The sequence below is a fragment of the Panthera uncia genome (genome assembly GCF_023721935.1).
Source record: "Panthera uncia isolate 11264 chromosome C1 unlocalized genomic scaffold, Puncia_PCG_1.0 HiC_scaffold_3, whole genome shotgun sequence".
Lineage (NCBI taxonomy): Eukaryota > Metazoa > Chordata > Mammalia > Carnivora > Felidae > Panthera > Panthera uncia.
The window spans coordinates 29,973,934-29,995,242 of NW_026057584.1; the positions used below are offsets into that span (position 1 = coordinate 29,973,934).

The following is a 21,309-nucleotide window of genomic DNA, read 5'->3' on the forward strand; positions in this document are numbered from 1 at the left end:
TTAAAAATGTTTATGATATAAAACTGATGTTCTGGGGCACCTGGGTGGCTCAGTCAGTTAAGCATCCAACTTCAGCTCATGTCATGATCCCACCATTCCCGAATTCAAGCCCCACGTCGGGCTCTGTGCTGACAGCTCAGAGCCTGGAGCCTGTTTTGGATTCTGTGTCTCCCTCTCTCTCTGCCTCTCCCCAATTCACGCTGTCTCTCTCAAGAATAAAAGTAAAAGCATTATTAAAAAAATAAATAAATAAAACTGATGTTCCAATTTTAATGGTATGGTTTTGATCTAAAAGTAAGTTTTCATAAGTTGTAAGTTTGAGTTTTGTGTTGGAAATGCTAAATGAAAAATCCAAATTTGGATCGATGAGTTTTTTAGAATTAAAATATAATTAAAATTTTTATTCTTTTTAAAGAATATTTGTATTTGAGAGAGAGAGAGAGACAGAGGGTGAGCGGGGGAGGGGCAGTGGTAGACTGAGACAGAATCTGAAGCACGTTCCACACTCTGAGCTGTCAACACTCTGAACTGTCAACACAGAGCCGGCTGCAGGGCTGGAACTCATGAACCAGGAAATCATGACCTGAGCTGAAGTTGGGACACTTAACCGACTGAGTTACCCAGGTGCCCCATTCTTACTGAGGATTGTATACAAAAAGTTTTCCTTAAAGTTTTTTTTTGTTGTTGTTGTTTTTTTTACCATTATAGTGCAACTTTTAATAGTGTGTGAAGACTTAAACGACCCTCCTTTTTCCAAATAACAAAAATCAGAAAGGCTATTAAAGAGACACCTATTAGGAGCCCTTTAGCAAAACAGACTCTTTTATCTTCTGATAGATTCAACAATTACCATTTTCCCACATCAGTAGTTGGGTTCCTTCTTTAGCTTTTATAGATAAGAAAATGTATTACTTGCTAAACATAAGGGAAGAAGCAGATTTTATATACAAATTTTAAAAAGTAATTTGAGTTTCAGTGTATTACATTCTTAACTTTGAAAAACACAGATATCCTCTTGAACCGCTCTCAGCAGCTTTTCTCAAGTTGCACGGCCAAGTTTGCAGACGGACAGCAGTGCTCTGTGCCCGTGTTTGACATTACACACCAGACCCCCCTGTGTGAAGAACATGCCAAAAAAATGGTGAGTTCAGATTTTATTTTCGGCAGCAGAGACTTTCAAACTTTGGATAGCAGTCCCCAGTAGAAAATATTTTGTGACTTGGTACAAACTGTATGTAAATATATAAAATATCATAGATCATATCATATAATGTAATGTAATATAATGTAATATATAATATGTAAACATACTTGTCATGACCCATTGAGTAAATTTCATAGCTTCATTTTTAAATTTTTATTACTGTTTTTAAAGAGTGGGTGTTTTTTTTTTTTTTAATAATGCTTATTTATTTATTTTGAGAGAGAGAGAAAATGAGCTTCAGCAGGGGAGGGGCAGAAAGACAATCTGAAGCAGGCTCCCTGTTGTCAGCACAGAGTCCACTGTGGGACTTAATCTCATGAACTGTGAGATCATGACCTGAGCCAAAATCAAAAGTTGGATCCTTAACTGATGGAGCCACCCAGGTGTCCCTTCATAGCCTCATTAAAAAAAAAAATTTAAAAAAACCTGTCCTAGGGGTGCCTGGGTGGGCCAGTCACATGCACCCAGTCTCTCTCTCAAAAAATAAATTAAAAATAAGTTAAAAAAACAACTATTCTAGAAGGTATTTAGTAGTTACTAACATATAGTTATTTTGTTTATTATCTATCCTTATTCTATACCTCTCTTTGCCTTAAGGTACATTTTCTTACACTTAACAGATTTTTCAAGCTTTCTTCGCCCCATTTCTTTAGATTTTTGCTTTTTTATATTCAATTCTGTGAATATCTTGGATATTTGGTAAGATTTCGGCCAGAAGCCAACCCTTTCTATAATTCTGTTGAACTTAACTATTGCTTCTGTTAATGCTAGTATCATAAGCCCTAATTAATTCAGAGTAATTTGGAAGGAGAGGTAAGTCTGAATTAGTGGACTATCTGAATTACATCATTATTTTTAAAAAGTGTATTTTTATTACTTTTACCTAGATACTTGCTGAGTTCTGCTATTTGCAAGGTAGTATGCAAGGTATATGTGTGAAAAAGCTGAGTAAGACAATTCTTTCCCTCTGCAAGCATTTTACAGTTTCAGGGGAGCAGCAGGGTAACTGAATGGCCATTGGACCAGGACCTCATAGTCTAAGGCTATGATCCTGGTGTTGCCACCAGCTAAATGTGTCACAAGGACTGTTGTAAGTTAAAGATTACGTCTGAGTATAGCAGCGTTTGTACCCCATCAGTCCCCCAGCGAGAGACTTAATACTGGGTGATAAAACCTATGCAGATCTCTTGGCTCTGCTTTCAAACTGTCTTGAATCCGGACACGTTTTGCCAACTCCACTGCTACCATTCTGCTCTTGAATTGGTCTGGATTATTGTAATAGTCTCCTAATTGGTCTCCTTCTTATTGCCCCCTTCTTATCTGCACCCAGATGTCCTGTTCACACAGCAGTCCGAGTAGGCTGTGTGTGTCCCACTTCCTTTGAGTTTATGTGCAGTAAAATCCACTCTTTGGTGCACAATGCTGTGAGATTGACAGTGCATCCATCCGGTTATAGAACGCCACCATAATCAAGATCTGCTGTCAATCCCCCCAAATTCTCTTGTAGCTACCCCTCTATACTCTACCCCTAAGTATCTCCACTGATGTTTTCCTGTCCCTGTAATTTCACATTTTCCAGAATGTCTTATAAAAGCTTTTTATTATTTAAAAAAATTTTTTTTTATTTTTTGCATTTATTTATTTTTGAGAGACAGAGCACAAGCAGGGGAAGGGCAGAGAGAGAATGAGACATAGAATCTGAAGCAGGCTCACGGCTCCGAGCTGTCAGCGCAGAGCCCGACACGGGGTTCGAACTCACGAGCCATGAGATCATGACCTGAGCCAGAGTCACTTAACTGACCCATTGAGCCACCCAGATGCCCCTAGAGGCCTTTTAGAGAATGCATTTGTGATCACTTTAGTTCCCTGGTCAAAACCTTCCAACGGCTTTCTAGCACATCCACAATCAAATCTAACATTTTTTTTTTTTTTTTTTTCAAATCTAACATTCTTATCACGGCCTGTGAGACTTCCTGATCTGGCCCTTGTAATTTTTCCAGCTTCATCTTGTACCCTCTCCTTACTTTCAGAGTTTCAGCAACATTGGCCTTCTTGCTGTTTCTTCAACCCTTGAAGTATGCTCTCACCTCGTGGGCCTTGCACTTGTTTTTTTTCTCTTTTCCTAGGATGTTCTTTTCCTTGGTTTCTACATGCCTCTCTCCTTCATTTCATTCGGGTTTCTGATCAAATGTCACGTCATCAAAGAAGCCTTTCACTTCCTCTCTGCCCAGTCACTTTTTATCCTCAGACTCTACCTTATTTTTCTTCCTAACATTTATGTCTGTCTCATTGTATTACTTACTATTTTATTTATTGTCAGTATCCTTTTACTAGAACATAACATTTACAAAGGCAGGAACATTTTTTGTCCATTGCCGTATCCCCAGTGCTTAGAACAAAGGTGCTCAATAAGTGATTGTTGGATAGTTAGACGCATGGCCGGGAGAGGTTGAGATTCAGAATTAGACTCAAGCGCTGGACAGGACAGTCATTGGTAGGAGCTGAAGCTACAGGACATCCAGGCTGTCACACAGAACATGTTATTCAATGGCTATGAGACCAGACAGCAGATGGTAAGTTAGTAAATGCAGCATCCTGGCATGGAAGTAGAATGAGGCAGTGAGAAAGTTGAGAGTGAAGAGTGTTTGCAAATAGTGGAGGCAGTGAACAGTTGGCATTAGGAAAGTCGCTAAGGCATAGGGGCGCCACCTCTGTGGGGGAGCTTCGTGGGGGACTACCAAGAGCATGGCAGGGCCTCATTCTGGAGCAGTTCTGTGGGGACTGCCTGGCACATTACCAAGAATACTGCCGGGCTGCACAAGCTTAGGAGAATAAGACACACACCTAGAACTAGAACCAGGTGGTACTGGAGTGTCTTATGAGTAGGACTAGTGTATCTTGAGCTGGACAGACTCTCCTGCTTAACGTCTCTGCTGGTCCTAGAGGGAAAGCCTGGATGGATGCCTAGCATCCTGGTGGGTACTGGTGGTTGCTTAGTTACTATTTGTTGAATTAAATGATGGATACGATAAAAGTGGAACTAAAGTATTGAGCTAAAAAGGACTATTAGAGGATAGGAAACAGCCTTTCTTTGTTTTTTTGTTTGTTTTATAAATTTGTACATTTGTGACTTTAGTCTGTAATTGTTTTTAAAGATTTTTTAAAAATGTTTATTTTTGAGAGAGAGAGAGGCAGAGAAAAGAGGGAGACACAGAATCTGAAGCAGGCTCCAGGCTCTGAGCTGTCGGCACAGAGCCAGACGCGGGGCTTAAACTCATGAACCGTGAGATCATGACCTGAGCTGAAGTTGGATGCTTAACCGACTGAGCCACCCAGGAACCCCTGTAATTGTGTTTAGATTTAAGTATGTGGCTAGTTTTAAACTTCTTTTAGATTTCCTGGATTTATACTTTCAGTTGTAAAAATCACCATTTTGTATACCACCAAGAAATTTAAAAATGCTGCACAGTGCACTTCTTACCACTTAAAATTTTTGTTTTTTTTTTTTGTTTTTAAGTTTATTTATTTATTTTAGAGAGAGAGAGAGAGAGTGAGAGAGTACGTGAGCAGAGGAGGGACGGAGGGAGAATTCCAAGCAGGCTTCATGCTCAGCACAGAGTCCGATGTGGGGCTTGATCTCATGACTGAGATTGTCACCTGAGCGGAAATCAAGAGTTGAATGCTTAACTGACTGAGCCACAGGCGCCCCTTTTACAATTTTTGTTTTATATGTATCAAAATAGCTTCTTTAGACTTAGTTAGACATAGATTTTTATTTTCTCTAATACTCCTGGTTTCAACTGAATTACTTGAGATAGAAAAGGAGGTAGTTTCTACATCATCATCTTTGATACAGCTTTGTCTACTTTGTGGTTATTTTCCTTTCTCATTTGGTTGTTGCTTTGCAAAAAAAAAAAAAAAAAAAAAAAGGAATTGCGGTCAGCTCTTCAATGAGTATCTGCTTCACTAATGACAGATTTATGCCCTCAGCTACTCTTCGTGCTTTTGTACACACAACAGTTTTCCCTCTTCGTGTGAAACCAACAATGCACATGCCTTGGGTCAAACAGTGACGGTACAAAGAACTGTTGTCACCCCCGCACGTACATAGACCATGCCAACTATAATGACCATCACCGGGCCAACAGCAGTTGCAGCCCAGTTGCAGAAATACTAAAATGTACCTTGGAACTGATGAAATGCAGTATTCAGATTGAAGGGTGGCCGATGAAGAAAGCTGGTTATATTGTTAATCTCTTGTTCCTCCTTGCTGGTTCTTACCTTGTTCACTCAAGTGAGTAGCAGCAGTTATATAAAGCTGCGGTCCCTTTGTCTTCTCTCTTTACCTTGTCTCCCTGGTCCATGTAAATTACTTGAAGGGCTTTTACGGTGTCATGATTTCTGAAGCTACATCTCCATCCCTTTCTTTATCCCTCATACCATTTCCTCCTCTATCTCCTGGGACATCTTCGTACCTCAAATTATATGGGAGCCAAGCTGAATTCCTTAACTTCTCTTCTGAGTCCATATTCTGCTGTGTGCTCTGTTCCAACTAATGGTATCATCTAACAGTCTCCCAACCTAGAAACCCTAGAGAGACGTGTTAGAGTGTTCTTCCCTTCATCCAAGGAGCTGTCACATCTTGAGACTTCTGTCCCTACAGAGCCTTGCTTTTCCATTCCCACTCACATTGCCCGTAGCCATTTATCTTGTATTGACTGTTGAAATGGCCCTCTGATTGGAAATAATGCCTCCATTCTCTTGCCTTGTCTGTTTCATTGCTGCCAGCGTAGTGAATCCCTTTAAAGCATTTGTCAAGTTATGTTACTCCTTTCATCAAAAATCATTTCCCATTGCCTATAAAATGAAGCTGAAAATCCTGAACATGGTAATCAAAGTCGTACGTGATCTGGTCCTCAACTTCTTTACAGCTTACTTTTTATATTCCATCCTCCATTACACCATACCCCAAGCACCAGTCATACCCAATTATTTGCTGTTCTTTTTGTCTTGTGAGTGTCATTACTATAGAATGATCTTCCCCTTACCCCAGTGACTTAAAATCCTACTTATCTTTTAATCCCACAAAACTAAAAGTAATTGATTTTCCTTTTGTACATGCATGGAAGGTATTTATGCCATTATTGCCCTATTTTCTCTGTACTGTATTTATGTATACTTATATTCTTGTTCTTTCCATGAAAAAGTAAGTTCTTTTGAGAATGCAATTACATTGCATTCATTCTGGTTTTTTTTTTTTTTTTAAACACTACAACACCTATCACAGTGTCTTTTTTTTTTTCCCCCCTATTCCTTCTACCCACCCACACCTCCCTCTCGGCCTGCCAAAATCTCACAGTGTCCTTAAATGTGGGGTGAACTGTATATATTGATTTGGATTCATTTGAATTAATTTAAAAAAATGAATTCTTTACTCATTTACTTATGGTTATATTTGCTGTAGGTATACAGTATGTTTTAGGCATTCTATAGAATGTTAAGAGATGGGAGTAATTTTTTCAGATAGCTCTTAGGCTTTTCCCAAACATTCTCAGTTTAAAAATACCCATTTGTTCATTTCAAAGGATAATTTCTTGAGAGGAGATAGCTCCCGTAAAGTTCAGCACCAGCAGCAGAGGAAACCCAGGAAAAAAACCAAGCCTCCTGCACTTACCAAAAAACACAAGAAGAAGAGACGGCGTGGACCTCGTCGACCCCAAAAACCCATTCCCCCTGCAGTCCCCCAAGGGAACCTCAGCATGCCCACCAGCGTCTCACTGCCAGTGGAGACCGCTCAGATCCGGTCAGTGATGGTTCTCACAACACCTAGCATCATCTCTGTAGCGTTGCAGCTCGGCCCCCGAAGCCATTCGATAGACGAGCCTAGACCTTGTAGTCTTCAATGTAATTTTTACCAAATATCTGACTGGGTGAGATCTGAAATAAAGTTTTTGACTGTAACACAGAAAGCAGATGCTGAAATTGAGAATTTAATTGTCTGCCCTCAGATTTTTCTGCTTTAGCAGAAATTCCATATATGTTTCGACAGAAATGTTCCATCAGAAATCTGATACCTTACTGATTTTGGCAGGAGTTAAGCATTTTGACCAGTCGAATGAGGCTTCTGTTTCAGCTAGACATTTCAGTTTTATTTGTCCATTTCACTTTTTAAAAATTACTATTTGACTAGACTTGAAATTCTAAAAAGTATGAAGACACACTCAATGCACAAAATTGTGATTTGTTCTACTAATGTGAGGTAAAGCTATCTCGAAATGGTTGCCTTCTCTTCCTACATGGGTGAAGGTTTTGGGGCTATGTGACTGAGTATGGTCAGGTCTTCCTTTTGCTTGTAAATTTCCTTTTCTGGAAGTAGGAAAAGGAGACATTTTAAGCTAGGATTTCCCATTTTCACATTTGACGAACGTGTCTTGGGGACACTGGTGTGAAGGGATAAGGGGCGTGATGGGGCCAACTGTGTCCTCTTCCCCAGGAGCCCATCCACGCCGGAGCTGAGTGCTGATGAGTTGCCGGACGACATTGCCAATGAGATCACTGACATTCCACATGACTTGGAATTGAACCAGGAGGACTTTTCAGACGTCCTGCCACGGCTGCCTGATGACTTACAAGATTTTGATTTTTTTGAAGGTATGGCTCAATTTTTTGATTCAAGAAGGCTGAATGAGTTTTTAAAAAGGGAAATAGTGTTTGTGAAGTATTCCTCCTCACACATAGTGTCTTCCACCGTAATTAGAAAATGCAACCCTGCTAAACCGATTTTACCCTGCTTTCAGAAGGTAAGGAGTGTGGTTTGTCCAACTAGCCAAATTAATAGGCTTAGTAGGTTGATCATTCAACTGTTAGGTTGTTAACTTTGTCCCTTTCAAATGAGTCATTTTACTCTATTTTTTTTTTTCAACGTTTTTTTTTTTTTTTTTTTTTTTAATTTTTGGGACAGAGAGAGACAGAGCATAAACGGGGGAGGGTCAGAGAGAGAGGGAGACACAGAATCGGAAACAGGCTCCAGGCTCCGAGCCATCAGCCCAGAGCCTGACGCGGGGCTCGAACTCACGGACCGTGAGATCGTGACCTGGCTGAAGTCGGACGCTTAACCGACTGCGCCACCCAGGCGCCCCCATTTTACTCTATTTTTCAACAAAAACATCTTAAGCTTGAGTTTACTGAAGCCTTTTAGAACTCGTCCTATTCCAGTACCCCACCCTGTACTTGAGTTGAAGTGCACTTTTCTAAAACGAAGTTTGCTTTAATCCCACCAGTTCTGTGGTGCTTTCAGGGAAAACCTTTTATGCCCTTAGAAAGTTTCTTTCACCATTAAAAACTGGATATTTTTCTGGTGACTAGTCAAGTTCCTAACTCTAGAGATGTTTAATGTTGGAGACGAAGTCAGTGGCAGCCCCCAGGCTTTCCTCTCGAAAACTGGCATGAGGGGAGCAGGACTAGCGGGAAACACACAGAAGCGTTTTGGAGAGGACTGAGTGCGAGTGAGTGCTCAGCTCCCGGTTGCGCCGCCTCTCTCTTTTCCCGTCTTCTACGGCCGCCCTCCTGCTGGAGGAGAGAGTTCAGGAGCAGAAGCACCGAGGGGACTCTTGCATGGCTTTTTGTCTCCAGTCCGAACCAATATGATATATTTTCTGTTGTAATGATTTTGACATAACTTCAGGTAAAAACATGTGTAATCAGACGGCCACCATGCATTTTAAGTCGGTAATGCTTAGAAGAATCCTTACGAATTTAACGCTTTGGCCAGCTGGGTTTAGACACTGCTGTAAGTAAACTGAAGATACAGGCTGCAGGACAGCTTGACCTCTCAGGCCTGCCCTGCAGATTACTCTTTCACTCTTTCTTTCCAGTCTAGTCCCTGGAAGCTTCCCTTTTCCGTGGGGCCTCTCTTTAATAGAATACTGTTACAGATAATTCCAATGGAGGATTTTTGTGGTGTGGCAACGTAACGACTCTGCTGATTCTCTTGACGGCTTTTGTTTTGCTCAGGAAAGAACGGAGACCTTCTTCCAACTACCGAAGAGGCCGAGGAACTTGAGCGGGCCTTGCAGGCTGTCACTTCTCTTGAGTGCCTGAGTACCATTGGGGTACTTACCCAGTCAGATGGTGTGCCAGTCCAGGAGCTGTCAGAGAGAGGAATAGGGGTGTTCTCCACAGGTACTGGAGCTTCAGGAATTCAGTCCTTGAGCCGAGAAGTAAACACAGACCTAGGGGAGCTACTGAATGGGCGCATAGTACATGATAATTTTTCTAGTCTAGAGCTGGATGAGAACCTGCTCCGTTCTGCTACCTTGTCTAACCCACCTACACCCCTGGCAGGGCAGATCCAAGGGCAGTTCTCTGCCCCAGCCAACGTCGGCCTTACTTCTGCCACTCTGATCAGCCAGAGTGCACTTGGGGAGAGAGCCTTCCCAGGACAGTTTCATGGACTACATGATGGCAGCCATGCCTCCCAGAGGCCACATCCTGCCCAGCTGCTGAGCAAGGCAGATGACCTAATCACCTCACGACAGCAATACAGCAGTGATCATTCACACTCCTCGCCCCATGGAAGCCATTATGATAGTGAGCACGTGCCGTCTCCCTACAGTGACCATATCACCTCTCCCCACACAACATCTTACTCTGGTGATAATATGGCAGCTACCTTTTCAGCAGAGATGCCCATCATGGCGCAGCACTTGCTCCCAACCCAACTCGAGGTGCCACTTGGAGGAGTCGTGAACCCCAGAACTCACTGGGGCAATCTCCCTGTCAACCTTGGAGATCCCTCTCCATTTAGCAACCTTCTTGGCGCAGATGGACATCTTCTTTCCACTTCCCTATCCACGCCACCCACCACTTCGAACTCAGAGACCACACAGCCTGCCTTCGCCACCGTGACCCCCAGCAGCTCCAGCGTGCTTCCGGGGTTACCGCAGACCAGCTTCAGTGGCATGGGGCCTTCTGCTGAACTCATGGCCTCCACCTCTCCCAAGCAGCAACTCCCTCAGTTCAGCGCAGCCTTTGGCCACCAGCTGAGTTCTCACAGTGGCATTCCTAAGGACCTGCAGCCCAGCCACAGCTCTATAGCCCCTCCTACAGGCTTCACGGTAACAGGTGCCACAGCTACAAGTACCAATAATGCATCTTCTCCCTTTACCTCCCCTAACTGAGCGTGTCTGTGTGTTTGCAGGCAGGTGGGGAACCTGGTGTTTTCTATCTTTGTTTCCTGTTGATCATCCCTTTCCCCCTTTCCTAAAGAAGATTTTAAAAATAACAGATGGGGACTAGAGGGGAACTCCTTTTTCCAGTTAAACAAGTAACCCTGCAGTGGACCTCGCTTCAGTGTTCACATGTGCTCCTTTGCACTGGTGCTCATTCCCTCCCGGCGGGTTCACTCTTACCCCAGTGGTTTCCTTAGTGGCTCAGCACAGTGACTGGATAGAATTGATTTTTAGCAGCAAGTCCTAGAAGTGGAAGATACCTCAGATTACCAGTGCCCTTTACTATTTCCTAGTATTCAGATCAATGCTTTCCATTCTATTACCAGGTCTTTACAGAGGTGGTTCTAGATAGAATGGTCCTGTTCATCGAGTTCCTGTGTAAGAGGCAGCAAATGGTGTGTAGGGACAGATCAAGGCTCTGACTTAGCACCAACTGCTAAACACCGCACGAGGCCAGGATTCCATTCCTAATTGTGATCATGTTCAATTAAAAAGAAAAACATTATTAGTCTTTTGACCACCTGTGTGTGTGTGTGTGTGCGCGCCCATGTGTGTGTTTTTGTGCAGGGCAGGAAGCAGCTGTCCCATTGTTGTTCTTTTTCTTTCTTTCTTTCTGTTTTTTTTTTTCTTTCCTAACAAGTATAATAAGGCTCTTACTTCTCCTTTCCCACGTCTCACAACCCTAATAAGGTTGGTCATCCTTTCCCACCAAATTAACGAAGTTTCCCAAATAGAGAGGGTGGTGGTCTGGTGATGTGAATTGTACAACCCTCTTCCGCTAAGTTATCCAAGAACACGAGAAGCTGAATTCATGTCAGGGCCGTGGGGATGTCACAAAAAGCACGGAGTGACTGCAGGGTTGCTGAGATTCTGAGGTCTGGTGGTTATTTTGCCTTTTTAGACAGGTGTTTGTTTCTCCATCCTCTCTCATGGAATACATTCACGAGATGTAATTAAAGACCATATTTTGATGTGAAAAACAGGCTAGGTCAGATACGTTTGGAAAGATGGAGTCTCCGAACTCCTTGGTCCATCTTTTACTTTTGAATTTTTCATGTTTACAGTAGTGATTCTTTGGTAAGAGTTGTAAAATGTTGAAGACACTTGTAGAATCAATGTACCAGTTGTGAAGTGACGTGTAATATCTGAAGGATACACATTTTAAAGTTTCTTTCAAAGCAGAATATGGAAATTAGACCTAAATTTTACCTACCCTGTTGGTACTTTTAAAACAATTTAAGTACATAGATTTAAGTTGCAGAAATTGTTTTAAAGTACCGAGATTTTAGGGTTGAAAATTATATTGGGTAGTTTAGTAAGTTGGTGACTATGGAAATGAATAAGTGAGGTTTCTTTTTACCTGCCTTCTCCCCTGCCCCCTTCCCAAGGGTGGAACTAGATTTTAAAGTCATCTGTACTCTTCTGCTTTTGCTGAGAAGTTTCACCATCCCCTGAGATACCATTGGCTATTTATACCTGAGTCTAGTCTAATTTACATATATATATTTTAAAAGATGAGTAGAGAGAACATATCTATTAATGATGTGATATAATAATTCATTGGTCAGGGAATATTTGATCTGAATTCCTTTTCAATAGGTAAAGATTTGGATGTATTTTCCTACTTCCTATATGTATTCTCTTTATGCCATGCTAATTCTAACCAGTTCCCTTCTTTTGAAAGCTTTTCTTTCTCTGCTTTTTAAAGGAATGATGGTGATCAGCAGGCATTATGCAGATGCCATGCGCCTGAGGTTATGGAGGGGAAATGTCCCATGACTGTATGAAATCATTATACGCCCTATTTTGTATTTATTGAAGTTTCTTTTTGTGGGCCAAAAATATGTTTGTAATATATTTAGTTTTTTTTTTAATCATGATAATTGGAAGATTTATTTTTTAATAGCTTTGCCTTTTTTGCAGATTGAGAAATTTCTAAATTATAAATTATGTCACAAAGCAAAATTATATTTGGTATCACCATAAATTTCTATTCTGAACGGTGAGAGCAGATAATTTGAATATTTCTCACCTGTGAACCTATGTTAGTAAGCTTTTTTATTTTAATGTACTGTAATGAAATGATGATGAGTAGTTACCTCTGCTCAGAAGTGTCATTTAGTTTGCTCCAGTCGTTTCGCCTCCCATTCTAATCCTCGCCGGATAACTGTCCATTCCCAGCAATTTGGTCTAGTCTCCATCGTGTACTAATCCAAGGTTGTACCAGAGCAGGACACTCTCTTATCGGCCCCTTCTTTGACAGCAAAGGGAAAGTCATGGGGAGTCGGTTTGAACTTTTCTGGCTATTTGTCCCTCGTGGTAGCTGCTTAAAATTCTTCAGTTATCAAAACTGAGTTTGCAGTAAGTTGCACATTTTATTGTTCGCAATTTTCTGTTTTGTGTGCATTTAAAAGCCCTTTCCTGCTTTCTAATAAGGAGGCACGAAATGATCAGGAATGTTGCCAGTTACAGCTTCACACCAAAAACTTTTGAGTAAATTCATTTTTGTTTAGACGCCCACAGTGATAGCTGAAGAAAGGGCACCCGTAGAAAGTACCAGTGTAGGTTTGAGGAATTAGCAAAAAACAAATTTGTCCTCTCATTTCATCTACTGCAAAACAAATATCCAAGCTTGCAATTTGCTTTGCCCTTGCGGTTTCTTGCGAGTCCCTTTTTGGAAGACAGAAGAACATCTGTGAACCCAGAGACACCTGTTACGTTTTTCTTTTAGCTGATACAGAGCAATTCTCGTCTATCAGTAGTAGGTTTGCTGTTAATGTGTAGAGGAAGGAATGAATTGTCTTTTCCTCCAGAAACAGGAAAATTAGTGTCTTTTAAATAGCACTTACACTATACTATAATAAGGCAATACTGGAATCAAAAACAGATTGTATGTAAGGTCCTAATTAGGTGGAAGCTAGCTTTTTATTCTAGGGTGAAACTCATCAGAAATAGTGGCAGAGAAGGGTCACTCTATTTCTGCAGTTCTTTGGGACCATTTATAAAGGCCAGTTAGATTGTGTTAATGTGATTTAATTTACAGAGTTGCTGCAGTTAATGGATACATTCTGTGCTCTGAGAATCTGAAGTCCATTCTAACGAATGATACTCACTGGCTGTGATCTATAGCATCCGAAGAAAAGATGTGTTTTCTCTCCTTTACTCTCTCTACATAATTGTTAATATTATTTTAATTAAAGTACTTAAGACATTGTTTTTTTCTCTGTAAAAATGGCTTAGTAATTTGCACATCTGCGTAGGTTATGTAGCTAGTAACAATTCACAATAGTAAATAGCAATTACACTTAACCCACCAAATGACAGACTATGCAATGGAAAAATTTTGTAATTATCGTCACAAAGCTTATATGGTGAAGGATTTTTTTTTTCCCCCTCTAGTAACCTACCACGTGAGATAGAACTGCTTTATAAGTGACTTCCTGAGCAATTTCATGCTGGCAGGCAGTGCGGTGTGTCTAGTGTCCCTCCATGAAAAGATTATAATTTCATAAGAAGCAAATAGTAGGTATGGAGATAAAGTTGGAAGATGTGTTTCTTTGTTTCTTTTCCTTAAGATTGTAGTTACTGTCTTGAGTGGTGTCAGGCTAAAGAAAGCTAATACTTTATCTTTGCCAAATAATTATTTATAAGATTTATTTCTTCAATAAGCCCATTTATTTCTTCGATAAGCCCAATGTCTCAACTGCGAGCTAAGCCTCCTCACTTTCTGTGACTAACACTAAAAGCTATTCCTTATCAGAGCTCGTTCTCAGGCCACCATCGCAACCCAGAGGCAAAGACAGTGCTTTGATTTGGAAGGAAATGGTGTCTGTGATACGTGCCCGATCTGTAAGCTTTCTTAGGTGAAAGAATTTCTGTTTCTATTGACCAATATACCATTCAGTTTTTTGTGTTTTAAGTAGGCTCCACACCCAACATGGGGCGTGAACTCACAACCCTGAGAACACAAGTCGCATATTCTACCGACTGAGCCAACCAAGCACACCCCCTTCCAATCAGTTCGTTGTAACTTGCGCCCTTACGTTTGTCGTCCTTCCTGCCCCCTTGCGAGGGGTTCTCGGGCTGGATCAGCAGTGTTTGTATGAGGCGGTCGCCCTTTCTCCGAGTTAGTTCAGTAGGTTGTTGTGGACTGGTATTGCAAAAAGATGAAGATATTGATAACACTAATTATATAATCAGTTTCGACTGCATTTGAAAAATTTTTTTTAGGTAGCTAGTTTTCAGGTTCTTCAACCTCTTTCTTTTTAGCCTTTTAACATTCTACTAAGTTGTGTTTTTAATCTGTTTTATGTGGAGTAATCTGATCCAGTGGTCTTCTAAATGGTCAACAGAACTCGGCAGTTGAATGAGGCAGTTTAAAGGATTCCTTAAACGAAAATGTAGTCATACTGAACAGTCTTCATCTGTATCTTTTAAACCATCACTAACACCTACATCACTCCAAGGATTTTTTTTCCCGATGAGAAATACATTTCTTGGGGGTGAAGTATACATGTGATAGAACATAGATTTTTTTCCCCCCCTCTCGCAAAACATTGAAAATATGGAATCTTCACTGGCATTCTATAGAAAGGTAAAACAGTTTAATGGCTTCTTAATATCTTGAGCCTTATAAGCGTTCCAATATCATACTCTGGAGGGAACAAGAATCCATGTTTAGTAGATTAAAGTGACATTTTAAATGCTATCTTTCAAAAAATTTGACATAAAATACCAGTGAAGAACATATTTGGGTATTTGTTAAGCATTTCCCCCTGACTAGTGAGTTAGGAAAGAAAACCTAAAACACAAGTGCATAATTCTGTCTCCTAGTCGCCAGTGTCATTAATGCAAAAATTGCGGGGCCGACTTAGCCTCATTTCTCAATAGCAAAAATTCTCGTTCCTTTCACCTCTGATTTCTGTCAGCTTTCCCCTCCCTGCACTGTGATCAACAGAGCCAATAAAGGACACGTGGCATTTCGGAGAGAGAGCAAGTTTGGTGTGACTTTCTTGACCATAAACTAGGTTCCCAAGTCTTGGGAATGTCTGACTACTTTGAGTGGCGGAGTTTTTTGGTGATCTAAAGTTGAGTCTGAAAAAGAATGTTGCAAGAGAAAAGCTTTCTAACTCTTGGTAAGCTCTGTAGGGCAGCCCAGCTTTCCTCCCCTCTTCCCTCCTGCCTGCCTGCCTCCGCCTGCCCCCAGTTCTCAAGTATGCACACGTATGGCCTGATCTGTCCTGATCGTGGCCTGAGAGAACTAGAAGCCGCCTCTTGCACTTGTTCATTTGTTCTTACTTGTGTGTTTAAGCTGGGGACCACTGAAGTAAGCTCTAGATGCACCCAAAGTTCCCCTTGGAAAAAATGTCAGGATGCAGTGCGGAAGGTTCCAGTGCAGCTAAACGCCACACCATTGCTTTTGCTCGGGGACTAGACTGATTTGCCCTGAAAGGACTCCACCCTGCCTGGTTCGGGCCCAGGGGGCTCCAGCAGATTAGCCTGCAAGTGACAGGAAATCTGGTGCTTGGAACATTGTCTTCATCTGCTCAGAAGGGTTGGAATCAGTTCCTCGGCACAGTGATCGTTCTTTTCGCTGTACAGTGTTGAGTATGTCTCAGGGATTCCTTGTGGAAATTAGGGCAGTTTTTAAAATAAGAAAATAGTTTTAAAAGAAACTAAAGGTGACTCACCATTGAAGAGAGCGCAAGAAAGAGAAAACATTTGGTTTCATAGCCCGCCGTGTCTTGCGTAGGACTCTTCCTTTTCTCCTTCAGGCTCTCCTCCGCTTCAGCAAACAGTCCTTTCCCACCACGCACAGCTTTAAAAGTTTTATTTAAAAAGTTTCCTTCCCCGATGAGCTTTCAGAATACTTATTGTAGATTTTAAGAGAAAAGGTATATTAATTTATACTATTAACATCACCTCATAAATTATAAGTTTTATACTAAAGCTGTATTGAGTGTAATGAATTATGTTGCCTATGTGTTTTAATAGCTTAAAAAATTATATATGAGTTTTTTTTTTTTTTTTTTTTTTTTTTTTTTGACAAAACAAACTAGTGAAGCACCTTTTTACACTGGATCTCTGCCGTGTCAAGGTGTATAGCTATCCTTTGCTACCTTGCAGATATATAAAATAAAAGGATATCCTGGGGCCTCAAAACGTAGAACACCTTTAGACCATTTATTACTGCTCATAGAACTGTTGGGCGTCGTGTTTCTTTAGTAACTGATCTGTGGTTTACACTTCAGATGGCTAGAAGCTTAGTTACAGGGTAAATAGAAATACATAGATCAAGCAAAGCTCCCAACTACTGTAGCTGGAATTTGTAAACTGAAGTTTTTAAGACCTCCTTTATTTCCTATGGATTTATTCTTTAATTTACAGTTTATTCTGTAAGTTGGGAAGTAAAATAGAGAAAATAATAAATCTAGATGTTCTCAGTGTCTTATTCAGGAACTTTTTATCCCTCCTCACTAAGGAATTCCCACTGTGACTTAAAAATAGAATTAAATTACTCGTGTGCATGTCTCTGTCTGTGTTTTTACACACATGCAAAAATATACATTGGGGGGGCACGTGTGTGGGAGAGGTGAATGTGTGCTTAGGTGAAAATAGAGGAAGGTAACAGAATGTATTGTAGAAATATGACTATTTAGAGGGGGCTATCAGAGTTATTTTCTCATTGTCTCTGTAGTATAAATACACCAAATTCTTCATTATGCTATCTTACGTTAAAAGGCTATCTCTGATATCATGTGCATTTTCTTTTAACTTTTGATTAACTTATATATTACGCTATGTTTTTAAAATGACGTGAGAAACAGCAGGTTCTAAGACCAGCCTCTCACCTTTGAGCATAAAAATTAGAGAGAGAGAGAGAGAGAGAGAGAGAGAGAGAGAGAGAGAGATGCAAACCCAGACGTGAGCTGTGTTTATCTACTGGGGTGATGGGACCAGATCCGTTGAACCTTTTTTTATGTTAATAATAGATCTCTTCATATTCTGAGTTAGAAAATCTTGAACATCTTTTCTTGGTAAAGTTAAGGAAAGTATAGGCTCTTTTTAAAGAATGCCATTTTTTGAAGGGACTGCTTTGTTGAAAGAGTTGGTGGGATCATTTCACCATGCATATTTCAAAGCTGGGATGATTTTAGTTATCTCCAAAAATCAAATTTTTTTTTTTTTTTTTTTTTACTCATTTGTGCTCTTATGAAGTGAGTGTGCCCCCGGCCCCCGTATTTTGGTTACAGGAAAAATTATGCTACCCTTGACTTTTACCTGATTCATAGGGAACTTAAAAAAGATACATTCCTATAGTTTGAGTTTTGTCATTTTGCTATACATTAATTACTGGAGTATCTGATGGTCTCAGATAGCCCAAACTAGAGTTGTTATTAAGTGCTCCAATCACATTTATATTTAATATTAAAAAAAAATCATGTACTTTGAAATATGTCAAAACAACCCCTGATACTACACCTGAATTTGTAGTTCTCTTTGAAGCCTCATTCATCTTAGGTATAGTCAAGGCCTAGGAGAGCTTTACATGTCGTTCCTTTTATAGTTGTATTTCTGCATCTCCCAGTTTCATTCACTCTTGCTTTATGGATTAAAAAAAAAAAATCTGCATATTTCTTGTACATATGCATGCAAATGAAAGAAGGGGGTTGGTTTCGGTGCCACTCCTCCCTTCAGTTACTGGTTAATGGGATTTGCTAGAATAAATTCCCCCTGATTGAAGGGTGAAAATAGACCCTTTTGTGTATATCTGTACAGAGATGTGTATATGGGATGTGGTGGCACTTTGCTGAATGTGAACTTGCCTTGTTAATGGAAAGATTGAAAAGTATTATGTTTATTTATACATTTGTATAAATCTATATATACACGTATGTATATGTGTGTGTATAGATAAAGCTATATACATATATTTCCCTAAATGTGTGTGTGTAATAGATAAACAGCCTTTGTGAAGCAAGATTATCCGTCCCTGGAAAACTCTGGGTTATTCTGTAAGCAAGAGGAGGTGACAGTCTAGAGTACCTTATCAGTGCATCCTAAGACGAAAGTCCTTTGGATGATAGTCTTGTTCATGGTTATTATAAGTGAATTCCTGCTAGAACTATTCTTACTTTCCAGTTCCACTATTCTTCACCTTCATGCCTTCTCCTATCCAAGTACTAACCAGGCCCGACCCTGCTTTAGCTTCCGAGATCAGACGAGATCGGGCGCATTCAGGGTGGTATGGCCGTAGACTTTCACTGCCTTCTAAATCAGTCTCTCATCACACTTCATTCGGTACTTCCCCCCCCCCCCCGCCCCCTTTATTATGGCCTTTCTAGCCAGAAGCATGTGGCTTAAGCATATTTCATTAACTCCTCAGTTGTTTCTTTTAAAAATCTTAAGCTCTTAAATTTTCTAGAAGATGTAAGTTTTGGTAATAGTTTCTAGAGTAGTTTTGAGGATTGGGCATTCGTCTTTGTCTCAAAAACGAGCAAACCAACAGTCAAACAAAACGCATTTGAAAGTTTTACCTAGATAATTTTGGGACATTTTACTCACATTGGCAAAGAACATAATTATGATTTTATTAATTGATAACAGTGTTAGGTTTATTTTCTCATTTACCCTCATCAATTTGTCACTTAAAAATTTGGTTTACTTTGTGTTTTAGCCACAAATTTGCCATTTTCATTTTTCATGGAAAGCGTACAAAGTCACACATATGCCTCTTGAATTCTCTAACTCCTTTTACTCATGACGAAACTGCTTTAATGAATTCTTACGTAATGAGTTTTGCTGTATTTCCTCTTGACTTTTTTTCACGTTGGTGACATTCTGTTTTAACTTTGCTGCAGCTCTCTACAACACTTGCATCCCTATATATTGTGCCTTTAAAGCTCTTATGCACACACAGACAAAAGTGTATATATACATGTTGGAGCATGTGTACATATACTTTCGTATATACTCACACAGTATGTCTCATATATTGTGGGAGTGGATATATAGATATTCAAAGGCAATGAAATGTTGCTTTCCAGATATATATGTATATAAATAGTGTTGATATACTGTATATACACATGTATATGTATGAGTTTTAAATGGCAATCTTTTACATTTAGCAAAATGCTGCCCCTACTGGAATATTGTCACTGCAGTGGCAGTTGTATGTAATGATTTAAAATACATTATCGAAAATTATTTAAAAGAACATTTAAAAGTCTCATCTAAAGACATCCACACATTATTTATTTATCTTCCTTTTCCTTTTTATTGTTACTTTTTTTTTTTTTTTTTAACTGAAAGGGAGACTGTCATTTTTTAAAATGCCATCTGTCCCATAGGAGAAAGAGAGAGAGCGCTGGAGATTCACTTGAGGAATCTTGTGCATTTTTCCTCTCTCTGAAATGGAGATGTACCACAAACCAGCCTGTTTATTTCAGTTATAAAGCAATCCTAACATTTCCATTAGTGTATGTCATCCACCATCTTCTGGACCAACTTAATTCACCAGTCTGCCTCTTCCTTTCATTAATAAGTAATGATCACTGAGATCATTTTGCCTGGGGGGGAAGTTAACTACTCTCTAGCTGCAGGGAATTATATCACCTAATTGTTATTCTGCCTTGTTCAAAATTCAACTTCGAGGGAAGGCAGCGCTCCTGAAGCTGTCTTGAGCATGTTTTGCATTTATTTACTTAAAAGGTCTTCCCAGACATTTTTTTTTTTCTTTTTAAAAGAGCTCCAAGTCTGCATGCACTTGCCATAGATTTCTTATTCCCCACAACTTCAGGTGTTTTCATTAGTATATCAATTTGACACGCCGAATGACAGACTATTAAGGAAAAAAACGTTGAATATTTTATTTTGTGATGAGTTGGCAGCAGATTACATTTCAAGACCTCACAGAGAGAGAGACATAAACATAGATGGACAATCCTCCATTGTAAGACGTTACAAAAAACGCAAAAACAAAAAACAGTGGATTGAGAGTTCCCCTGAACACTAAAACAGAGAGGTTGGGGTTTGAGGGATTTCATGGAATAGTTTAGCTGGAACTTGATATCAGAAGCAGCCTTTAACAGAAAGCCTCTTGGCAATTGTAGGGTACTAACTGGAGTCCTGAGGTGTGAATTGAAACCAAGTTGCAGTGGGAAATCAGAGGTGAGGTGGTAACATCTTTGAATCAAGTAAGTGACAGGTTGCACAGTTGTAAAATCTCTTCTTACCAAGTAACTGCACGGTAGCAAGGACTAGCGGTTCTCAAAGCCCTTCTTTTTCAGTGTTCTCATTCACCTTGGCACACAAGTATGTTTAACAGGCCATACATTAAAACTATTTACAAAAAAAAAAAAAAAAAAAGCTGCTTAAAGGGAACTTACAAACTGAGAATCTTCTCTCTATTTGCATGAATAGTGGCTAGAAGCTTAGTTATATGCACAAAAGCTAAGGGGCCACTCGTTTCTGCACAGACTATAGGAGCAAGATGAGGAGGTTGGCAGGTTTGGGTAAGAGCCCCACCCCCCCACCCCCATCCCCCTGCTGCCCAGTTCTAACGGAAAAGCGTATCTATGGCATTGAGTATGGTATTGCTGGTGGGGGTGGGGTGGGAACCACATTTTGGGAGGCGATGGGCTTTTGGTTTGTAATTTCCCTTTAAACATGAAGAGATGGCTCACATTTTCCATATATATCTCAATGAATGTACTGTATTACTGTTTTAAAAATTTGATGAAATAATAATGGATTGGTCTCCTTTTGTTATCTGGTCCTTGTTTAATTTGTTTAAGGGTTTTTGTATACAAAAGTTTACATTTTTATGTATATTTTTCTTGTGTAAAAACTGATGTAATATGTGTATAAAAC

At 40.0% G+C, this 21,309-nt stretch overlaps 1 protein-coding gene across 4 annotated transcripts in view; it reads left to right on the plus strand.

Annotated features, from left to right (window-relative positions):
- Positions 1 to 20,805, plus strand: part of INO80D (INO80 complex subunit D) — a 72,762-nt gene extending 51,957 nt beyond the window's left edge. For all 4 annotated transcript variants that reach the window (XM_049615077.1, XM_049615080.1, XM_049615078.1 and 1 more), the window contains 4 exons: positions 1,008 to 1,141; positions 6,790 to 7,007; positions 7,698 to 7,855; positions 9,218 to 20,805. In XM_049615077.1, the coding sequence (XP_049471034.1) occupies positions 1,008 to 1,141; positions 6,790 to 7,007; positions 7,698 to 7,855; positions 9,218 to 10,383 (1,676 nt within the window). In that variant the 3' untranslated portion in view covers positions 10,384 to 20,805. The remainder of the gene's footprint in view (positions 1 to 1,007; positions 1,142 to 6,789; positions 7,008 to 7,697; positions 7,856 to 9,217) is intronic.
- Positions 20,806 to 21,309: the final 504 nt, after the last annotated feature.